General features: G+C 52.5%; 11 protein-coding genes across 11 annotated transcripts, besides 42 other annotated features; all 11 read right to left on the bottom strand.

Annotated features, from left to right (window-relative positions):
• Positions 1 to 10,995: part of a sequence feature (heterozygous, non-Esmeraldo-like haplotype) that runs on past the window's edge.
• Positions 42 to 109: a microsatellite.
• Positions 263 to 344: a sequence feature (GA-rich).
• Positions 387 to 421: a microsatellite.
• Positions 426 to 448: a microsatellite.
• Positions 516 to 553: a microsatellite.
• Positions 639 to 679: a sequence feature (A-rich).
• Positions 683 to 704: a microsatellite.
• Positions 851 to 913: a microsatellite.
• On the bottom strand, positions 924 to 5,441 carry Tc00.1047053508741.110 (hypothetical protein, conserved; the record flags this gene model as incomplete). Its single annotated transcript, XM_815952.1, has 1 exon — positions 924 to 5,441. The coding sequence occupies one exon, from the start codon at positions 5,439 to 5,441 to the stop codon at positions 924 to 926; it is 4,518 nt and encodes a 1,505-aa protein (XP_821045.1).
• Positions 3,134 to 3,161: a microsatellite.
• Positions 4,605 to 4,631: a microsatellite.
• Positions 5,705 to 5,731: a microsatellite.
• Positions 5,918 to 5,981: a microsatellite.
• Positions 6,072 to 6,095: a microsatellite.
• Positions 6,173 to 6,197: a microsatellite.
• Positions 6,268 to 6,335: a microsatellite.
• Positions 6,336 to 6,358: a microsatellite.
• Positions 6,359 to 6,403: a microsatellite.
• Tc00.1047053508741.100 (hypothetical protein, conserved) lies at positions 6,421 to 6,744 on the bottom strand (the record flags this gene model as incomplete). Its single annotated transcript, XM_815951.1, has 1 exon — positions 6,421 to 6,744. The coding sequence occupies one exon, from the start codon at positions 6,742 to 6,744 to the stop codon at positions 6,421 to 6,423; it is 324 nt and encodes a 107-aa protein (XP_821044.1).
• Positions 6,770 to 6,830: a sequence feature (T-rich).
• Tc00.1047053508741.90 (uncharacterized protein) lies at positions 7,037 to 9,259 on the bottom strand (the record flags this gene model as incomplete). Its single annotated transcript, XM_815950.1, has 1 exon — positions 7,037 to 9,259. One exon carries the CDS (start codon positions 9,257 to 9,259, stop codon positions 7,037 to 7,039), a length of 2,223 nt encoding a protein of 740 aa, XP_821043.1.
• Positions 9,270 to 9,364: a sequence feature (T-rich).
• Positions 9,483 to 9,510: a microsatellite.
• Tc00.1047053508741.80 (mucin TcSMUGS, putative) lies at positions 9,810 to 10,169 on the bottom strand (the record flags this gene model as incomplete). Its single annotated transcript, XM_815949.1, has 1 exon — positions 9,810 to 10,169. The coding sequence occupies one exon, from the start codon at positions 10,167 to 10,169 to the stop codon at positions 9,810 to 9,812; it is 360 nt and encodes a 119-aa protein (XP_821042.1).
• Positions 9,950 to 10,037: a microsatellite.
• On the bottom strand, positions 10,756 to 11,121 carry Tc00.1047053508741.70 (mucin TcSMUGS, putative; the record flags this gene model as incomplete). Its single annotated transcript, XM_815948.1, has 1 exon — positions 10,756 to 11,121. One exon carries the CDS (start codon positions 11,119 to 11,121, stop codon positions 10,756 to 10,758), a length of 366 nt encoding a protein of 121 aa, XP_821041.1.
• Positions 10,866 to 10,995: a microsatellite.
• Positions 10,996 to 13,716: a sequence feature (areas not merged during assembly with more than two copies in the genome that could not be assigned to a particular haplotype).
• Positions 11,382 to 11,408: a microsatellite.
• Tc00.1047053508741.60 (mucin TcSMUGS, putative) lies at positions 11,708 to 12,112 on the bottom strand (the record flags this gene model as incomplete). The annotated part of the gene is made up of 1 exon (XM_815947.1): positions 11,708 to 12,112. The coding sequence occupies one exon, from the start codon at positions 12,110 to 12,112 to the stop codon at positions 11,708 to 11,710; it is 405 nt and encodes a 134-aa protein (XP_821040.1).
• Positions 11,818 to 11,986: a microsatellite.
• Positions 12,373 to 12,399: a microsatellite.
• Tc00.1047053508741.50 (mucin TcSMUGS, putative) lies at positions 12,699 to 13,355 on the bottom strand (the record flags this gene model as incomplete). Its single annotated transcript, XM_815946.1, has 1 exon — positions 12,699 to 13,355. One exon carries the CDS (start codon positions 13,353 to 13,355, stop codon positions 12,699 to 12,701), a length of 657 nt encoding a protein of 218 aa, XP_821039.1.
• Positions 12,839 to 12,884: a microsatellite.
• Tc00.1047053508741.40 (mucin TcSMUGS, putative) lies at positions 13,602 to 14,060 on the bottom strand (the record flags this gene model as incomplete). Its single annotated transcript, XM_815945.1, has 1 exon — positions 13,602 to 14,060. One exon carries the CDS (start codon positions 14,058 to 14,060, stop codon positions 13,602 to 13,604), a length of 459 nt encoding a protein of 152 aa, XP_821038.1.
• Positions 13,717 to 14,485: a sequence feature (haploid, Esmeraldo-like haplotype).
• Positions 13,742 to 13,793: a microsatellite.
• Positions 14,243 to 14,509: a mobile genetic element.
• Positions 14,486 to 20,903: a sequence feature (heterozygous, non-Esmeraldo-like haplotype).
• Tc00.1047053508741.30 (hypothetical protein, conserved) lies at positions 14,603 to 15,820 on the bottom strand (the record flags this gene model as incomplete). Its single annotated transcript, XM_815944.1, has 1 exon — positions 14,603 to 15,820. One exon carries the CDS (start codon positions 15,818 to 15,820, stop codon positions 14,603 to 14,605), a length of 1,218 nt encoding a protein of 405 aa, XP_821037.1.
• Positions 15,944 to 15,989: a microsatellite.
• Positions 16,024 to 16,071: a microsatellite.
• Positions 16,215 to 16,245: a microsatellite.
• Positions 16,264 to 17,223, bottom strand: Tc00.1047053508741.20 (hypothetical protein, conserved; the record flags this gene model as incomplete). The annotated part of the gene is made up of 1 exon (XM_815943.1): positions 16,264 to 17,223. One exon carries the CDS (start codon positions 17,221 to 17,223, stop codon positions 16,264 to 16,266), a length of 960 nt encoding a protein of 319 aa, XP_821036.1.
• Positions 17,455 to 17,507: a microsatellite.
• Positions 17,485 to 17,520: a sequence feature (CT-rich).
• Positions 17,552 to 17,580: a microsatellite.
• Positions 17,636 to 17,670: a microsatellite.
• Tc00.1047053508741.10 (uncharacterized protein) lies at positions 17,917 to 20,550 on the bottom strand (the record flags this gene model as incomplete). The annotated part of the gene is made up of 1 exon (XM_815942.1): positions 17,917 to 20,550. The coding sequence occupies one exon, from the start codon at positions 20,548 to 20,550 to the stop codon at positions 17,917 to 17,919; it is 2,634 nt and encodes an 877-aa protein (XP_821035.1).
• Positions 19,489 to 19,532: a microsatellite.
• Positions 20,688 to 20,745: a microsatellite.
• Positions 20,828 to 20,866: a microsatellite.

The raw sequence follows: 20,903 nt of genomic DNA, 5'->3' as shown, positions 1-20,903 counted from the left end.
TTTTGTTGCTGTTCCCACTGCCACCACACACACACACACGCAGAGAGAGAGGGAGGGGGAGAGAGAGAGAGGGGGAGAGGGAGAGAGGGAGAAAGGGAGAGAGGGAGAGCATACATCCAAAAATATTACTGTTAAGCCCAAAAGTGGGGGGGAAAAGGGAAGAAGCCAAAAAAAAAAAAACACAAAAAAAAACAGGGACGGCGACGGCAGCGTCGGGTGAAGCAAAAATAAATAAAAGAATAGGAACTTCAAAAATTTGATTTTTCCTTTTCCTTTGCCCCCTCCCCTCCCCACCCCTTTTACTCCCTCTCTCCATTTCTGTTTCTTTTCTGCCATTCTCCCTCGTCATCGTCAGCAAACAAACACACAGACATGTAGATTGCACGAAAAAAAAAAAAAAAAAAAAAAAAAGCAAACAAAAGCAAAACAATAATAATAATAATAATAAAGAACCCAATCGCCACCATCCGCCCAGTCCTCTCATCCACACGCCCTTTCCCCCTCTCCCCTTCCTTTTTTTTTTTTTTTTGGTTTGTTTGTTTGTTTATTTGTTGCCGCGCCTATAAAAACGCAGCCGTTCCGCAAGCAAAAAAAAGGAAAAAAGGAAAAAGTACCGCTTTGGATCCACGGTCCAATGCTCTTTTCTTTTGTTGTTGTTCCTTCTTTTTTTTTTTTTTTTACATCTCTCTCTCTCTCTCTCTCTCATTTCACGCACAGACAAACATTGCATGCATGCATATATATATGCACATGAAGCCGTAGAGAGAATTAATAAATAAAACTCGTACAATAACGAAGAATAATAATTTAAAAAGCAAAAAAAAAAAAAAAAAGATATTTCTAATCCTCCAAAAACAACGCTGATAATAATAATAATAATAAAACTATAACAAACATAGCAATAAAAATACAAGGGGCTGCAGTCAAGATGGGGCAGTGGTTAGTCGCAGAAAGCGTGACTGTGAGGGCCGATGATCGATATCAATGCGAGTGAAAAAGCCCGGGCGGGATCGTGGCTCAGTCGTCATGGTAATGGGGTTATTTTTGACACCACCATGCGGATATCGCGACGTCATCCGTGTTTTGTTCGGCGTAACAGACGTCGGGTGAGGACGGTGTTGGTTGCCGGCGTTTGCACCTCCCTTCGCACTCTTCGATACATGGAGCGATCCTGTCATCATCGGTGCCGCCACAACAGCTGAACAACCCTGCAGTGTTTTTGACCTTGAAAACTTCACCAATTCCCCTTTCCGTGCGGTTGTGGTAACAGCAGTATGGCGTGTTTGTTTTTGGCTGGTCACCGCGGCGGCTCTCGATGGCGAAACCCTCTCAAGTGGCTGAGTCAATCGCGAGCCCCCCATCCAACCAGAGGTCGTGCATACATCCACAGAATGCGGTGCATCGTATGTACCGGTTCCAGGCAAACAGTAATTTGAATGATTCAAAAAACGTGTCGACGACTTACTAGAAGGTTTACAGTTGGATTTCACGTGAAATGACTTAGGGCGTGAGGTCGGTGCTGTGTGTGAAGCATCTGTGATTCCAGAATTGCCTCCATGTGGAGGTTGTCCCCCTAACGGTGACGTGTTAAGCTCATTTGTGCTTATCGAACTATCACAAGAGATCACCTGAGCGGTTGGTTTGCTGGTGCCACGCGAAGGGCATGGCGCATAATCGTGATCTTCAGCAATATCAGGACTCCCTGACACGCCACGTGAACATTCACGAACACGTCTCTTCTCTAAAGAGACAGTAGCGAAGGTCAAATCAGACGGATGTCGGGAAATCGTTGGCTGGCTAACGTTGGGATACTGAGATATTGGGCGTGGCTTTGAAAAGCCCCCGCTATTCATGCCTGCGTGGCCATTCCCGTTCTTTGTCGGACGTGACGCAAACTTTGTTGGAGAACTCCCAGATGTTGTCAGTGTTACCGCTTCTGCCGCCGTGTATAAATGTGGCTTTGCGGCTCGTGTTTGAATTGAGCATTCGATGGTATGCCTCTCCGTACGACCGCCTGCTGGAACAAAACAAGCAGAGTGAGAGAGTTTTTCCCAGTGCATGGCAGCCAAAACGGTCGCGATGGGTGGTGTTCTCACCGGTGTATTTGACGCCAATAACGGTGACATGAGAGATGATGCGGAGACTCCTGCCGCTGTTATCGCAGTTCTGTTGAGTTTGACATGTTGGGCTGGTGGGTATGCATGGGATGCCGTCTCACCACCACACGCCTTACGCTCAAAAGATGTGTTGGACGCTCTAACGGGCAATTGGGCTAGCCATGAGGTCGCTTTTGTTACGGTGGCCACTTTCGTGGTTGTGGTGGTGGCGGTGAATGAGACACCCGCCGAGCCCATGACGCCACCACAGCCGCTATTATTATTATTGTTGTTGTTGTCATTGCAGCCACGCTGGATCGATGACTCATCATTTTTGCCGGAAGCCCTCACCGCTACCTTCCGTCGTCGATGAGAAAAGTTATTGTCGTCTCTTCCTTCATTCTTCTCATCCATCGGCGGTGGGAAGCCCCGGCAGCCCTTCGTTTTGAACGCTTTGCTTCCTCCAATGAACTGCATCATGCCTTCCTCACGGCGTTGAAGGGAAATGTTACGCACCCACGCGGCCAAATTATTTCCTCGACGTGGCAACGCCGTGAAACGTGGCGTGCGTTTTAAAAGCACACGAGGTGTGGAAACGGGTGTTTTTCTGTGCAAACGCAAGTGCCTATCGATGCAAAGAGAGCTGAGGCCGCTCCCTAGAGTCGTTTGGCCTGTGACCGTCTTCGTTGTGTCAACGCTGTCATCTTCATGTCCCTTCTTTTCATCTTCTTTTCCCACCGCCTCGTATTCCTCGGTGCTTGTCACACCAGGCAGCAAGGCGACCATAGCATTTCCCTCCTCTCGGGCTTCCGGTTCAAGACGCGATGTTTCACCACCCGCACCCCTCCTCTCATGGCTGAGGGACTCCTCTACGACTTTTCCCCCTTTGTCACTGCACACGTCAAAGAACGGGTCCATGACATTCGTAAAGGGACCGCTATTTCGTCGCTTCCTTTCCTTCGCTGGAAGCCCTGAAGAAGATGGGGAAGAAATAGGCATCCCACTGAAGTCATCCTTCCCATAGCCATTGTTACCCATGCTGCTGCTGCCGCTGCTTCTGCTGCTTTGAATATCCATGTCTTTTCGTTCCCCTTCCTTCAATTTCTTCCCCTTTTGAATGACATGCGAGGCTTCCTCCAGAGACAATTGCTCCCGTCCGCCGCTCTCCTTCGTCTCCCTCCCGCCATCACTACTGGCATGTTCATGACTAGTGTTTTCTTGGAAAGAGGCGTCATTGTTGTCCAGCACCGCGGGTGAACCATCCTTTCGTTTTTCCCGCAGTTCCTCACGGACCCTACCACGACGCCGACGTTGGCCAAGAACTATGCTACTGATACCACTTGCCCCGGTCTCCACCCAAGATGTCTCAACAGGGTTGGGAACCATCTCCGTTGACATGATGCTCTGCATCTCGCGCTCCTCCATTGCCTCATGATTACTAACACGAATCCGTTCCAACTCCCTGAGCCTTGCTGACAGGTCCCACATGCCATCATCTCCCCGTTTCTGTCGCTTGGATGCACCACGCAAAATGTGGCGGCGCGAGCTCCGCCAACGCGAAGGCGACGGTTCAAAAAGACGCTGACGAAACGGATGGTGCGTCGTCCGTGTGAACCCACTTTCATCGTCGTTGCCACTCAATTCACCACTGGTTTTGCTGAATTCCTCATCACTGAGCAGCGTGTGGGCCTCTTCGTCGTCACAGAAGTTGCACTCCCCCTCATGCATGGAAAACTCCTGCGGGATTGTTCTCTGTGGCACGGTTGGTGGCCGACGCATGGTTTGAACTGGCGGCACTCGGAGGGTGGCGGGCGGTGAATCCTGAGAAGCTTCTCCGGATGTTGCTTTCGTACTCGGTGCAGCCGCCGCCGCCGGTATTGTCGGTGTTCCCGCATTTGCCACACAGCGTGAGGGCGGCAACCTCCCTCCCTCGCACCGATCCTGTTCACTCTGCCTCACCGATTCTGTGCTCCAAGAGTTCGTCAAGACGCCATCACTGTTGCTGCTTCCGTTTCTAGTGGGCAACCATCCCTGCGCTCGCTGCAAAGGGCTAGAGCTAAGGGAGTGCTTCGGGGTGCGATTAAAGCTCATATCAAAGATGCCGGACAGACTCCATGCGTATCCCGCAGACGCCCCGTCCCCGGCTCCCCGACTAAACGGCGATGCTTCCGTTGTCGTCTGCTGGACCGGTAACTGCGATGGTGTAGAAACCCCCATGGGCGCAAAAGACTCTCGTCGTGGAGGATAAATAGAGTGTGGACTGTCCATCCATGCAGAAAGCGGCCGAGAGAGAGGGGAGATGAAGATGCTTGGAACACTTTCAATGTGCATTACGGGTGTGCCCAAAGGGACAAAAGACGCAGTTCCCGTCGTTGATGCAAAGGGAGAAATAGAGGGACATGGCGTTGGTGATCCCTCAAGGATGAATCGACTAACTCTTGGTCGTAACGTGATGACTTCTTGGGCATCCTTCGCTTTCAAACCGGAGAAAGGACTCCGCAACTCCTCTTGCTGTTGTTGTCGTTGTTGTTGTTGCTCAGCCCTCTGAACCTGTTCCAGTACCACCCGCTCCTCTTCACATGTCATCTCGCACGAAGACACGGGAGCGACAGAAAAGGGTCGGAAACATGTGACGGAATTCATCAGCGGTGTTGAAATCAGCGAGTCTGTTCGTTCCAGCACAGTCATAACATCCACAGGATCCCCCTGCTGTTTTTGTCCCTCTCGGTACGAATCAATGTGAGGCAACCCCCACTCAAAGGCTGAACCAGGTGACTCGCACGACGCCACATACCCCATCTCCTCTTGAGCCTCTTGCACCACCTGTTTTTCCTCCGACTGCGGCCGCAACAGCGTGAAGTTCAGCCGCCTGGCAAACCAGTCAACCTCATGACAGGACTCCACTGGGTGCTCAAAGGCTCCCCCCATTTCAGCACAGGCGGTGCAAGAAGGCGTTTGCGGGCTCTCACGTTGCTGTTGTGTTTCCGGTTGCCGCCGCGACGACGCTTCTTCATACGCTATGATTGTGGGCAGTTCTGGGCTTTGCGTGAGTGGAAACGACAGCGGTGATTTCACGGACTCCAACTGATGGAAGAAAGTCATATCTTCCTCCATACCCTGCATCTCCCTCAACAGGGAACCCGCCACGGCACCCACATGACAGTTCTGCTGAATCTGCCCCTGAACGATGTTGCCGACCTCCACTGAACGCAGAAACGACAGTGACATGGGTGATAGTGACAGAGGCGTTCGTGGCCAGTGCCGCCTTTTGTCCTGTCCCTTTTGACGGGAGGGCTCCGTTTGATCCCCATGAGAACCCTCAACCGGCGTCTGCTCCGCCACCATCCCCGTCGTCGTCGTCTGCTGCTGCCTCGTCGTGAATTTCCCTCCCTTCGTGGTGATGACTCCGCCGGTGGCTGTTGCGTGCGTCCTGCCTTAAAGTCACTGCTGCAGGATCGCCTTCCTTCCACCACCCCTCCACAAATGCCTTCTCCCCTTTCCTTGATCCGCCCACCGTCGCCTCCGTTGGCTTCTCCCTCCCTTCCGCTCTCACTGCGTGTGTCTGTGTTTTGCCAAAATGTGTCCTCTCTCTGCCCCACTCTCACTCGTTCTTTTTTTTTTTTTCTCTTTTTTTTGTTGTTGTTGTTGCAAGAACCAGCCGTCCACGTTGTCACTCAGCGTCGTGAAGCCAATGCGATGCAGCCAACTTGCAAGGCGCAACGGAAGGATACAACACACACACACACACAAAAAAAAAAAAAAAGACGGCAAATAAAAAGGGGAATTCACCCCGTTAATACAGTACCGAACCTTCTCCTAGAATACACAAAGATATTTATATATATTTATATGGATATACGTATGGATACGTCTAAATTTATATATTATTTCTCAAAAGCCCCTTTCTTTCCTCTTCACACTTTTCTTTCTGTATCTCTGTGTGTATCTGTGAGTGGGTGGGTGGGTGTGATTGTGAAAAAAAAAAAGAAAAAAAAAAAACCTGAGGAATTAAACGTAATCCTCACGGGTTGCTAACTAAATGTGCACACCACATACACACAAACACACACACGCGTAATAAATAAATAAATAAATAAACAAGAAAAAGGCACATTATTAAATGCAGAGTCAAGTAAAAAAAAAAAAAAAAAGGGGGGGGGGGGGGGGCACCACAAATAGATAGACAGATATGGATACATACATACATACATAATTATGCATAATTTAAAAAAAAAAAGAAGAGAGAGAGAGAGAGAGAGAGAATCATACGCTTACACATACACACACACACATATATATATATGTATTATCCCACCTGCTCTCTTCACTCTGTGGAGATGCGACGTCGACTTAAACGCAACAGTTGTGCGTCCAGACGGTTGTTACGACGGTAAAGTGGAAACATGCGATTGCGTGAAGAGCTAAGAGATCCCGGGCGACTCACTCGGCCCTGCTCCGCCGGGTAATGTTGCCCGCGTACAGCAAAGGTGTAGTGTAGGGGTTTGTATAACGCTGCGACGTAGGCGGCGTCAAGATTGAGGGCGGCAGCGGCCTCATCAAAATTAAAGCGGCCACGACGGTCCATTTCTCCAATCGGTTTCGACCGCCACCCACCCACGCTGCGGAATACACGTCCGCCACGTAACATCCTCCCCCACTCTCTCCCCTCCTGCAGAAAAAAAAAAAAAAAGAAAAAACACCACTACTACCAACAACAACAAAAAAAAAAAGAAACCCAAGTAGGCATAAATACACGCAAGAGTAAAGGACCTTTGGGGGCTAACAAAAAATAAAAAAATAGGCCAATGAACCTCTGCCACGTCACACAGAAACATATATGTATATATGGTATATATGGATTGACAACACAAACATACACACAAACACATCCTCTCTCTCTCTCTCTGTTTGTTTGTTTCCCACACCACCACCCACCTCTCTCACACAAGTGGCCGTAGTATGGGCGCTGCAGGGAGCTCTGATGTTTCTCGTCTTGGTAAGACAAACTGTTGCGGTGCCACACCGCACTCATTATAATCATCATCATCACTTGTTGTAACATCATCAGCAGCGCCGTAAAAAACATCAACAGGCCACCAGTTATAGTTGTTTTCATCATCCGTGCACCACGCGGTAGAAGAAGTGGTGGGGATTTCACGGCAAAAAAGAATGTTACAACTAAGCTGGGCGGTAAATTTTGACAAGGGCAAACGGCAAGACACCGCGTTGTGTACGTAATCCTCGTTATCGCTCAAAACAAAAGTCGGGGTAGCAGCCATAGCAGTATCAGTATCCTCAACGTTACGGTTATATTCGCGCGTGCAATCTGAGCGTTCGCACACAACCGGATCAAATCCCCAATACGCCAACAAACAGGAGACATCCTTGTCTTGAAGAACAGTCCTCGGAAGGCAAAAGGCACCGCCACCCACAGAAATCAAAGTTCCCGGAAGCTTCGCCGTGAAGGATGCACAAGAAGCAGTTGCACTTCCACAAGTTATCACTGCAGAGGTGGCGATTGGCGCCAGCACACCGTGAGGAACCTTGTGAGCTGCTTTCATCATCCCATCATCCTCGTAACTGTAATGCCCCGGCTTCATGTCATCATGATTAATATTTTCATATCCACTACTTAGGCAGGGTCCTGAACCATGTGTCTCGACCTTCCGTGTGGTGGAGATGGAGGGCAGCAACAATGCCTCTGCGTATTCCACAATCGCATCCATATCATCATCATGATTATCATCGCTGTCATCAGTATTTATAATTTCATTGCCGTCATTTGGCATTTCCCTCCGAACGCACTGCCGGTGGCCTCCTTGACTTCGCCATGCAGCGATGGAAGCCGCGCGTCCAGCAGCCTCCTTGTATTGGCTTGGGGACAGGAAGGCTTCATCACGACAGCTCTCAGAAGCAGCATTTACACAAGAAATTGTTGATAGCGGCCCATCAACATTTGTACCACCTGATAAAACACCTTCACCGCTGCAGTTAAACCACGCATTCGTCGTCGTTGGTGCCTCCGACATGCACCTCACAACGCCATCAAGATGGTGTAAGACGTGGAGCTCCCCGTGGAATAAAAATACCTGCGTTGGAGTGCGTGGTGCCTGCAGGATCGCCTGCAGACGAGAAAGACCGTGCCGCGCGCTCTTCTCAGAAACATCACATGTTATCATGGAAACAGTGGCCTCGTTCCCAATATTCCCATCGCCCGCCCCTGCGGTATTGCCAATCGGGGTGATATTCACCGGGCCCGCATGTCGCCATGACAAAAATGATGAAGCCCCACGGTCATTTTCTTCATCATAACGGCCGTCTTGAACGGAGCGCGCTCTCTGCAGAAGTGTCGCAGCGCAGTCGGGTGGCGCAAACACAGCCAGCACCTCCAGCCAATCGCTTCGCTCCATAGGCACGCCAGGAATAAACTGCGGGAGGGGAAGCGGCAGCCATTTCGGCAGCCCCGCCTCGTGCAGCTCCGTATGTTTCCCTGTCCCTGCCGTCAACGGCACCATCACCTCCTCCCGATCCATGCTGAGGGCATCACATGTCGCCGGGCGTGCGGAAGAAAGAAATGCGCCCGAGTCCGCGTCTATCGCAACATCACCACAACGCTGGCTCAATCTGGTGACGTACGCCCAAAGTGTGAAGCGCAGAATAACCACAGGCAAAATGCCGCGGCGTACAGCCTCATTCCAGTCCTCCTCCACGGGCAACACCAACATAGGATCACCCCTCTCACAACGCCCCAGAAATAGGCAATTGTACGCATCAACGGAGTCTCCCAACATGAGCGCCGCCCTCGGCGGGTCGTACACAGTATAAACGCGCAACAACTCACGCATAGACCTCGACACAGTCAAATCCAAAACCAATTCCCTCTCCACCGATGAATCCAACTCCGGCTCCTGCGGCTGCCCAAAACAACCACCATCCGCAGACAGCATAGGCCACTTCCACCACCAGAAAAGAACAGACAACGAAGAAACACCCTGTGGTATCAAAGGCATGCACGAAACACCTCTTAAAGAGCCTCGGCCGAACGAAGAATTCCCCAGTAACAACGAGCCAACACCATCAGCATCGGCATCAAAAACAAAACTACCAAGAAATTCATCCCCCGCACCCTTCAAAAAAAAACACTCACGAGAGAATAAATCCATCAGCCATCACAAACACAGCAAAACCTACAGCAATCACAAAACAACAAAAAAAGAAACGAACCAAGAACAAAAAAAAATAATAAAGCAATAACAATAAAAAGCAGACAGAGACAGCGGGGGAGTTGGATCGAGACGCGACGGAACAGCCACGCCACGCCGCAGTGGCACCAGCACACACACACACACACAGTCAGCGCCGAAAACGTACGAACGAACACAAACCAAAAAAAAAAGTAAAAATAAAAATAAAATCGCACCGACGCTTCCCCCCACAAGTGGCGGGGCGGCGGTAGGAGATGTACATCAGCGCGCGGCCGTCGCAGAGAATGCACGGGCAGGCGGCACGGGGCCAGCACGCAACGGCAGCCAAAACAAAAGATGGTCACACCCGGAAGAACCAGGCGCAAAACAAACGGCGGAAGATACGCCAAGCACGCACAACCAAAGACAATGGCATATATACATCCACACCGCTGCAGGGTGCTCAAATATACGCGGCGCACCTCTCGGTGGGTCACGCCGAGAGCGGCGCACGCGCCCCGCCCCGTCCTCAGCACGCAGCACCGGCGGTCGCCACAGCGGCACTGACAAGCAGCAGCAGCGGCACCTGAACCCACAAAGGGCCGCCGAGGCCGCTCCCGTCGCCAGGAGTCGGTGCCTTGGAGGTGGTTGTGTTCTTGGCGGGTGCATTGGTGGTGGTGGTGGTCGTGTCCTTGGCGGGTGCATTGGTGGTGGTGGTGGTCGTCGTAGTAGTAGTTGTTGTGGTGGTGGTGGTGGTTGTAGTTTGATCCTGGCCCTCCCCAGCCTCGACAACAGCAACATCATACTGCCCCTCCTCCTGAGCCGTGGCGCACACGCACGCACAGCAGAGGGCAAGGAAAAGCACGCAGAGGACGCGGCGCAGCATCATTGTCACTTGGGCCTTTGTGGACTTCGCTTGTTGCTCGCGGTGTAAACTCTCCTGTCGGGCCGGCACCGAGCGGGCACAACGAGAGCACGCAGCATGGGAGGAAGAGACACGGGCAGACGCACAGCATACACACACACGCACACAGAGACAGCGGGGGAGTTGGATCGAGACACGGCTGAGCAGCCACGCCACGCCGCAGGGACACCAGCACACACGCACACACACAGTCAGCGCCGAAAACGTACGAACGAACACAAACCAAAAAAAAAGTAAGAATAAAAATAAAATCGCACCGACGCTTCCCCCCACAAGTGGCGGGGCGGCGGTAGGAGATGTACATCAGCGCGCGGCCGTCGCAGAGAATGCACGGGCAGGCGGCACGGGGCCAGCACGCAACGGCAGCCAAAACAAAAGATGGTCACACCCGGAAGAACCAGGCGCAAAACAAACGGCGGAAGATACGCTAAGCACGCACAACCAAAGACAATGGCATATATACATCCACACCGCTGCAGGGTGCTCAAATATACGCGGCGCACCCCTCGGTGGGTCACGCCGAGAGCGGCGCACGCGCCCCGCCCCGTCCTCAGCACGCAGCACCGGCGGTCGCCACAGCGGCACTGACAAGCAGCAGCAGCGGCACCTGAACCCACAAAGGGCCGCCGAGGCCGCTCCCGTCGCCAGGAGTCGGTGCCTTGGAGGTGGTTGTGTTCTTGGCGGGTGCACTGGTGGTGGTGGTGGTGGTGGTCGTGTCCTTGGCGGGTGCATTGGTGGTGGTGGTGGTCGTCGTAGTAGTAGTTGTTGTTGTGGTGGTGGTGGTTGTAGTTTGATCCTGGCCCTCCCCAGCCTCAACAACAGCAACATCATACTGCCCCTCCTCCTGAGCCGTGGCGCACACGCATGCACAGCAGAGGGCAAGGAAAAGCACGCAGAGGACGCGGCGCAGCATCATTGTCACTTGGGCCTTTGTGGACTTCGCTTGTTGCTCGCGGTGTAAACTCTCCTGTTGGGCCGGCACCGAGCGGGCACAACGAGAGCACGCAGCATGGGAGGAAGAGACACGGGCAGATGCACTGCATACACACACACGCACACAGAGACAGCGGGGGAGTTGGATCGAGACACGGCTGAGCAGCCACGCCACGCCGCAGGGACACCAGCACACACGCACACACACAGTCAGCGCCGAAAACGTACGAACGAACACAAACCAAAAAAAAAGTAAAAATAAAAATAAAATCGCACCGACGCTTCCCCCCACAAGTGGCGGGGCGGCGGTAGGAGATGTACATCAGCGCGCGGCCGTCGCAGAGAATGCACGGGCAGGCGGCACGGGGCCAGCACGCAACGGCAGCCAAAACAAAAGATGGTCACACCCGGAAGAACCAGGCGCAAAACAAACGGCGGAAGATACGCCAAGCACGCACAACCAAAGACAATGGCATATATACATCCACACCGCTGCAGGGTGCTCAAATATACGCGGCGCACCCCTCGGTGGGTCACGCCGAGAGCGGCGCACGCGCCCCGCCCCGTCCTCAGCACGCAGCACCGGCGGTCGCCACAGCGGCACTGACAAGCAGCAGCAGCGGCACCTGAACCCACAAAGGGCCGCCGAGGCCGCTCCCGTCGCCAGGAGTCGGTGCCTTGGAGGTGGTTGTTTTCTTGGCGGGTGCATTGGTGGTGGTGGTGGTGGTCGTGTCCTTGGCGGGTGCATTGGTGGTGGTGGTGGTGGTCGTGTCCTTGGCGGGTGCATTGGTGGTGGTGGTGGTCGTCGTAGTAGTAGTAGTTGTTGTTGTGGTGGTGGTGGTTGTAGTTTGATCCTGGCCCTCCCCAGCCTCGACAACAGCAACATCATACTGCCCCTCCTCCTGAGCCGTGGCGCACACGCACGCACAGCAGAGGGCAAGGAAAAGCACGCAGAGGACGCGGCGCAGCATCATTGTCACTTGGGCCTTTGTGGACTTCGCTTGTTGCTCGCGGTGTAAACTCTCCTGTCGGGCCGGCACCGAGCGGGCACAACGAGAGCACGCAGCATGGGAGGAAGAGACACGGGCAGACGCACAGCATACACACACACGCACACAGAGACAGCGGGGGAGTTGGATCGAGACACGGCTGAGCAGCCACGCCACGCCGCAGGGACACCAGCACACACGCACACACACAGTCAGCGCCGAAAACGTACGAACGAACACAAACCAAAAAAAAAGTAAAAATAAAAATAAAATCGCACCGACGCTTCCCCCCACAAGTGGCGGGGCGGCGGTAGGAGATGTACATCAGCGCGCGGCCGTCGCAGAGAATGCACGGGCAGGCGGCACGGGGCCAGCACGCAACGGCAGCCAAAACAAAAGATGGTCACACCCGGAAGAACCAGGCGCAAAACAAACGGCGAAAGATACGCCAAGCACGCACAACCAAAGACAATGGCATATATACATCCACACCGCTGCAGGGTGCTCAAATATACGCGGCGCACCTCTCGGTGGGTCACGCCGAGAGCGGCGCACGCGCCCCGCCCCGTCCTCAGCACGCAGCACCGGCGGTCGCCACAGCGGCACTGACAAGCAGCAGCAGCGGCACCTGAACCCACAAAGGGCCGCCGAGGCCGCTCCCGTCGCCAGGAGTCGGTGCCTTGGAGGTGGTTGTGTTCTTGGCGGGTGCATTGGTGGTGGTGGTGGTCGTCGTAGTAGTTGTGGTGGTGGTGGTGGTTGTAGTTTGATCCTGGCCCTCCCCAGCCTCGACAACAGCAACATCATACTGCCCCTCCTCCTGAGCCGTGGCGCACACGCACGCACAGCAGAGGGCAAGGAAAAGCACGCAGAGGACGCGGCGCAGCATCATTGTCACTTGGGCCTTTGTGGACTTCGCTTGTTGCTTGCGGTGTAAACTCTCCTGTCGGGCCGGCACCGAGCGGGCACAACGAGAGCACGCAGCATGGGAGGGAGAGACACGGGCAGATGCACAGCATACACACACACGCACACAGAGACAGCGGGGGAGTTGGATCGAGACACGGCTGAGCAGCCACGCCACGCCGCAGGGACACCAGCACACACGCACACACACAGTCAGCGCCGAAAACGTACGAACGAACACAAACCAAAAAAAAGTAAGAATAAAAATAAAATCGCACCGACGCTTCCCCCCACAAGTGGCGGGGCGGCGGTAGGAGATGTACATCAGCGCGCGGCCGTCGCAGAGAATGCACGGGCAGGCGGCACGGGGCCAGCACGCAACGGCAGCCAAAACAAAAGATGGTCACACCCGGAAGAACCAGGCGCAAAACAAACGGCGGAAGATACGCCAAGCACGCACAACCAAAGACAATGGCATATATACATCCACACCGCTGCAGGGTGCTCAAATATACGCGGCGCACCTCTCGGTGGGTCACGCCGAGAGCGGCGCACGCGCCCCGCCCCGTCCTCAGCACGCAGCACCGGCGGTCGCCACAGCGGCACTGACAAGCAGCAGCAGCGGCACCTGAACCCACAAAGGGCCGCCGAGGCCGCTCCCGTCGCCAGGAGTCGGTGCCTTGGAGGTGGTTGTGTTCTTGGCGGGTGCATTGGTGGTGGTGGTGGTCGTCGTAGTAGTAGTTGTTGTTGTGGTGGTGGTGGTTGTAGTTTGATCCTGGCCCTCCCCAGCCTCAACAACAGCAACATCATACTGCCCCTCCTCCTGAGCCGTGGCGCACACGCACGCACAGCAGAGGGCAAGGAAAAGCACGCAGAGGACGCGGTGCAGCATCATTGTCACTTGGGCCTTTGTGGACTTCGCTTGTTGCTTGCGGTGTAAACTCTCCTGTCGGGCCGGCACCGAGCGGGCACAACGAGAGCACGCAGCATGGGAGGAAAATGAGATTTTGAAAAAAAATAAGCAGGACATTTCTTGGAGAGTTTTTCTTTTTTTTTTTATTGTAATTTCTTTGCTTTTATGAAGATAATTTATTGTTGTTTATTTTTTTCGTTAGTACGATTTTGGTGTTTTTTTATGTTTGCTTATCTTTGACATTGTAGCATAAAATGTTTTTGATCGTACATATCTCCTTTTTTTCCCATATTTACTTCTTTTTTTTTTTTTCTTCTCTTACCAGTCGTAGTAACTACACCTCAATTGTGCAGCTCTGGTAAGCGTACGGAGGAATTCAGTGGCAAGGATAACCTTACTCCGCGGGCAGCCACTATAGAATGGCTCCAGCATCTGCCCTTCCGGCCCGTAAAACTGAGTAACAACTACTCATCGGGTTTGAAGCATGAACAGCAGGCGCTTAGCTTCCTCTCTAGCAAAGAGTACTAGACCCTGGCACCACGTTGAGGTGGCCGGCTGAGCCAGGGTCTTTTTTCACTTTATAAGATTTGTTGTTGTTTTTTTCTGTTTGTTTGTATTTTTAGTTCTTTTGTATGAGCTGTTATTTGTTTTACGTGTCTTCAGTTTTTTTTTGACTTCTTCTTTTTGTTGTTTTCGGTGTCTGTGAAGACTCCTTCGTCCAGTGTTTCTTGCAGGCGTATGTGCTCGTCACGCGTCCCTCTCCAGAGAACGTCGTACCCGGTGATTGGGGGTGTTGGTGTCTTGAAGAGTCCTGTGGCCATGGAGGGAAGCAGCATGGCATTGTCTTGTGAACTGCTTTCATCGTGGGTAGAGTCTGCCTCCGTGAGGGCTGTTGGGTTGCGTTCTTGTTCGGTTGGCGAGGCATTCGTGATGGTCGCGGTGTTGTTGTTGTTGCCCTCTGTGAGAGGCGGAAGAAGCAGCGTGGTAAGGTATTGACTAAAGTTTTTGCGCCAGAAGGCAGTACTGGCACCGTAAAGTAAAGTACCACTCTTGTATAGCAGCAGTGTTGCGGGATCTATGTTGGGGCTGCCGCCCTGTTGGGGTGTTGTTGTCGTCCAGCCGTTGAAACTGCCGCTGAGCCCGTTCCCACGACTGTTAGGGGCAGGCACAATCGTTGCAGCGGCAATAAGTTGTGCGCGGTAGAGGGAGGCGATTTGCTGCGGCGTGGCTGCTGTCTCAGAGAAACATATTTTTCTTGGGGGCATCGATATATTTTTATAACCTGCCGATGGTGGTGACATCATTCCAGACGTCGTGACTGCTGTGCTCGCCTGATCCCGCGGCCGCGGTGAAGGGTGGTAGTGGTGGTACCGGCACCCAAGCAGGACGTAACAGTTTTGCAGAGCTGGTGACGGCACAGTGGGCCCAGCACCGACGCCGTTGTTTGTAAAGTACGCCGCACTCGTTGAGACGCCGGCAGCTGACGCCGAGGTGGATGAAGTTGACGTCGTTGTCGGAAAGGCCGTGACCGCTGCGGCTGCCGGACCGCCCAGCAGGGCATCGGCGTAACTTTCAACGGCCCGTGTGGCGAGCCCAACGAAAGGGATGGCTCCAGTGAACGGCGGGGACTTAATAGCGTTTTGCGGTGCGAAGCTGGCGGCACCTGCGGCAACGTCGTTGGCGGTGGTGACGGAGATGCCGGTGGACGGCTTAAAGTGCTCCAGCACGAAGTTCATTGGCAAAAGTTCCAGTCGTGTGTAGCCGGTGGTGTGCGGCGCGAGCAATTCAATCATGCGGCCCATCAGCGAGCCGGTGTTACACTCGGCGTTGAACATCATCGCCTCGTTGTTGCCGTAATATACCGTGAAGTACGTCATTGCTTCTTCTACCGCTAATGCCGCCCCCCTTCTCTCCTCACAACTTCAGCGGCAATGGACGAGACGGCCGTTTTTACCGCGGGTGCGTAATACGAATTGTATGCGGTCCGCATCAACAATAACAAACAAAAAAAACAAGGGAAAAAAAAAAAAAAAAAAAAGAAAAAAACATAAATAAATAATAGATATCAAAGAAAAGGCAAATATATATATATATATATTTACACGTATTATATTTATTTATATTTATAGCATTACATTACATACACTTCCTGCGTCGTATCGTTCATAAAATGTATACCACTTCTTCCTGTCCAAGGTATTCCGGTATAAATCATATAAGTCATGTACACACAAAAGGGAAAAGGAGCAACAGAGAAATATAAATATAAATATAAATAGATAGATACATAGATACATAGATAACACGTGTGTACCCTTTCTTACGCCACCTCGTACACGATATATTCCAATATAATACCCGCTGAACTTACAAGTGCGTTGAGTGAAAAAAGTGATTTCAAAAATGGAATTGCCAATAATGTCACAAAAATGCTACCAAATAACATTACCGCAAACACAACGCCAAAAGATGTTGTTAATAATTCCTCCACAAATCCAATCAAGTCACCTCTCTTTAATGATGTGTGCTCCTGTAATAATTTGTAGCCAATGACACAATAACCCACCATGGCAAGGGAAAGAAGTATCGTAAGGTTCTCCACGACAATACCACGCCAGCCATTCTGTAGAATAAAGCTTAGCCATTGCCCGGTACAAAATGGCACCACAACATACAGCCGTTCCCCGATGGCATGTGTGGGGTAGTAACGATCCTCGTCAATATCTTTCATCTTACACAGGATGCCACCAACGATACCCTGCAGCATCGACACAGCAATCCACAGAAAGCGTGGGCTGTCGTGATCCTCAACACCACCACCACCACCACTCCCGCCTGCATGCACAATCGTTCCTCCTCCCCCTCCTCCACCTGCCACAACGGGGGCCGCCAAAAAGGTCGGCCGGCTGCGCTGAGCAAAGGCGACCGTATCGGGAAACATGAAAACCCACGCCTCCTCGCTCAGCACACCAAACAGCCATGAAATAATCAGCAGGTACTCCCCACACTGTTTGTAAACCGCGAAGTAGTACGTGACGGCAATCATGAATAGACTACACGTTAACACGTAAAACAGCGTTGAGATGCTGTTGGCGGTGTTGGTGGTGGCAACAACGTACATTAACGCCATTGAGTGCGGTACCCATAACAACACAGCAGCCACACGCAACGTCACGTACATGCGTCGTACATTTGGTGACATAGATCCATGATGACATGTCCCAGACCCTGAACTCCCTATTTCTGGTGCCTTTTTTTCCTTCTCTTCGGCATCCGTCATGATTGCGAGTTTTGTGATACGAATGCCCCTAATTATTTTTTTCTCCTTCTGTTCTTCTTTTTTTCCCCCTTCACTCCTTCTCGCTGTCTCGTGTTATCGGCAGCACCCCCCGATTCTCCTCCTTGCACTCCTGATTATACCTTGCATGCATGCATGCAAAGTGGGCGAGGGGGGCGGTTAGAGGAAGAGGGGAAGGGCGGGGAGGTCCATTGAAGCAGATGCCTCACAGCAACAGCCATACATACACACACACAAACACACAGACAGAGAGAGAGAGAGAGAGAAAAGGAGGAGGAGCAATAAAAGAAAGTATGTGTTCACATAGACACACCAACACCACCACCACCATCACCGCCATTATCATCCTTAAATCAATCGTGCGGCGTTGATTGCAGACTGCGTTAGTTTGCTTTTTCTTTCTTTCTTTCTTTCTTTTTTCCTTCTCTCACTCTCCTCCGTTTCCCTTTTTAGAAATGAGAGTAAAGATGCCTCCCCCCTTCCCCCCTCCCAGTTTCCCTGTCGGTCCTGTCACCAGCGTTGCTATCGCTGCAGGGGGATCGATAAAACAGACTTCTGTGTCATTGAGGCCCGTGAAAACTCCAATGAGATGTCATTAAAAAAAAAAAAGCGATACATGCACATGCAGCTGTGTGTGTGTGTAGAGAGAAGGAGGGAGGGGTGACACGGAAGATGTCAGGGGTTCATTGGCGGTTGAATGTAGATGGTGTAGCCGCATGCCGTCTTGTACATGTCGGTCAGTACCATGCCACCTGGTGTAGACTGAACCATTTGCCTCCCATCGCCACCCCTCTGCTGGCTCACGTTGTGGGCATCCACGCTTCCGGCGATGGCCACGAGGCGGGTTTCGCCAACATTTTCTACTTCGTGTAAAGATCTGTAGCGCTGGCAGAATTTCGTGCACGTACATGTGCAGTACGGCGCCGGCTCCACGTTTTCCTCCTCTCCCGCAATGGCCACCAAATGCACCGAATTCCAGCACAAAGGGTTTTGTGGATACGTATGCCCCTCAATTGAATCCCCCGCGGGAGCCGCAGACATCTCCGGCGTCGTCGTCATTGCTGCTGCTGCTGTGGGGAAGGCACTTTCGGCGTGCAGCGGTGGTGGTGGCTGCTGCTGCTGCTTGTGTTCGTCAACGCCGTCTATCGGCTCCGCGGTGGGCGGTTCGGGCCGGACGTCCTCCTCCGAAAACACCGGCGGCGATGCGGAGAGAATTGGCTGCAGTGGAGAAGACGATGATGAGGAAGACGAACATGACGGCACACGCACCACCGCGTCCACCCCATTGTTACCATCATCATCATCAGCGGCAGCAGGCAACTCACTGACGTCCCTTTCGGTGTGAAGAGGTTCCGGACATTTGTGTTTCGTGTCCTCAGGGCGATCATGAGAGGGAGAATTTTGGCTCAACGCCTGCCCCGTCGCAGGCTCATCGCCCTCGGCCCCGTCTCTCTTTTCGGTACGTGTGGAGGGTTTCGTGCCGGCCGTGTCGGCTGCCGCGTCCCTGTGGCACTTTGCCTCCGCTGCCAGGCTGAGTGGTGCCGCCGCAACCGACAAGGACGGTGCCGATGATGAATTCTTCGATGAAGACGTGCGAGGCGTCAAATGACACCGCGGGCTCTTCACCCCCAACATTTTCATCCGCAGAAGATCCCCCCACCGCTTATGCCTTCTGTACCCACTTAAGAGGTAGCCTGCTTCCTCCGCTGACGGCAAAATGTCTACATTGTGGCGGCCTGCGACAACTGTGTAGAAGGCAACCAACGCATCACGGCGACGCATGACCTCTGTGATGCACTCATGTCCCTCACCGCACATCACCACCACCCGCAGGCGGTGGGGATTCATGGCGTCAAAGTACATCTTTGCGTGGGAGGTCGCAAAGAGAAGTGTCGGTATGGCGCTCATGCACGGAAGCATCGTCGTGTTTGGGTCCTCCGTCGTGGACGTCCGTACGCCGTACGCGTCCTGAATCCATCTCGGATTTCTACACACAGAGGCACGTTGAGGGGCATTAAAGAAACTCATCATTCCTGCATGTGCGACATGCTCATCTTCCCTCCTGGTACCGCTGCTGTCGTTGTTATCATTGTTGTCTGTGCACTCCAATCGGGGCTCCAGCACTCGCCTTAACGCAGAGAAATCACCCAAGTTCATCTGCAAGACCCCCTCATTGACCTCAAAAGACATGGCAGAAGAAGATGTCAATGTGCATTTAGGCTTCATGGTGGCAGCTTGCCGATTTTCTAACGATAAAGATGATGATGATGGGAATAATAATAAAGATGATGTTCCTGTAGCCTTCACGGATCCCAGTAGCGCATTCCAGTCAAACCCATCATCAAGAAGGCAGAAAGAAGTTGCATGTGTTGATATCGGCAGCGTCCCTTTCATCCCTCCCTTGTCCTTGCGACTGCCGCCCTTCTTTTTCCTCCTGTCGCCAGCATCCCCCTCATGAGGCTCCTCCGCCGCCCCGTCGTCCGTTCCACATCGCCTTGAAGTGGGCATGCAAAAACGTATCAACAGTTCGCGGGCTGCAAAGGACGTGAGGCACTCCTGCACACCCGCAGGCGATTCACATGTCAACACGCGGAAGTACTCGTCCAGTTCACGTCGCCGCTGCAGAAGAAACGTGATGGTCGGATATTTACTCCCCCGCATGATGCCACGGCCCGGGAAGTGCGGGAACGGCGGGACAGATGTCGATTGTGCGACATGCCCGACGAATGAGCGTCTGGCGCTGTTGAAATGTATTTTCTTCATGACATGGTGCAAAGAGAGGAGGTCGCTGTATCGGCGGTCTGCAACCAATCGTCTGCCGTCGCTGAGCCGCAGTACGACGGCGTACTTGACAACAAAACCCTCTGGGCTGTAAAAGACCGTGGCGAAAGGGACGGATGCCTCCTGAATACATAACCCCGCCAGCATGTCGGCTGTCAACAGGCGTGGCACCGACGCATGGACCGTGACGCCACGCACGTCAGCACTAAACGTGTTGGATGGGTCCTTCTCAGCGCAGCGGTGTGGCTGCAGACGATGTCGAATGCGGGAAAAAAGCGACTTGTTGCCTTCCTTCACACGCCTCGGATCGCTGCGGCCATCGTTCCCCTCCTCCTCCTCCGCCTCCTCGTCGTCATTGCCTTCCCCCGCTCTACTCGCTACCGACTCGCCCCTCTCCATCCTCTCTAATGTGCCGTCGGTCAAATAATTCCGCGGCTCCTTCTTTTTCTTTTTGGCCTCTATTGCCGCCACGTCGAAAATGATGTCATCTTCCCCAGTCATTCCACGCGACATGACGTGACATGACATCCCTCATCACAAATAAATACGGGAATAATAATTTAAAAGAAAAAAAAAAAGAAGATGTGTATAAAAATGACAGGAGAAAAAGAAAAAGTGAAGGCAACACACCCCTCTCCACACAAAAACACCATCAGATACATAAAATACATACATACGTATAAATACAAATACATACACAAGACATATATACATATATATATATAAACGCAGAAATCCACCAGTATTGCATGGATTTATTTGTGTGTTTGTGTGTCTTCCGCCGTAGACAGTGTGTTGTAAATTATTTTTTTTTCCTTTTTTTTTATTTTTTTTTTATTTTTTTGGAAGGGGGGGGGGGGTTGTCCTCAAACACATTACAT

This window comes from Trypanosoma cruzi, genomic scaffold (genome assembly GCF_000209065.1).
Source record: "Trypanosoma cruzi strain CL Brener 1047053517035 genomic scaffold, whole genome shotgun sequence".
Classification (NCBI taxonomy): domain Eukaryota; phylum Euglenozoa; class Kinetoplastea; order Trypanosomatida; family Trypanosomatidae; genus Trypanosoma; species Trypanosoma cruzi.
This window is presented reverse-complemented; position numbering and strand designations above follow the sequence as displayed.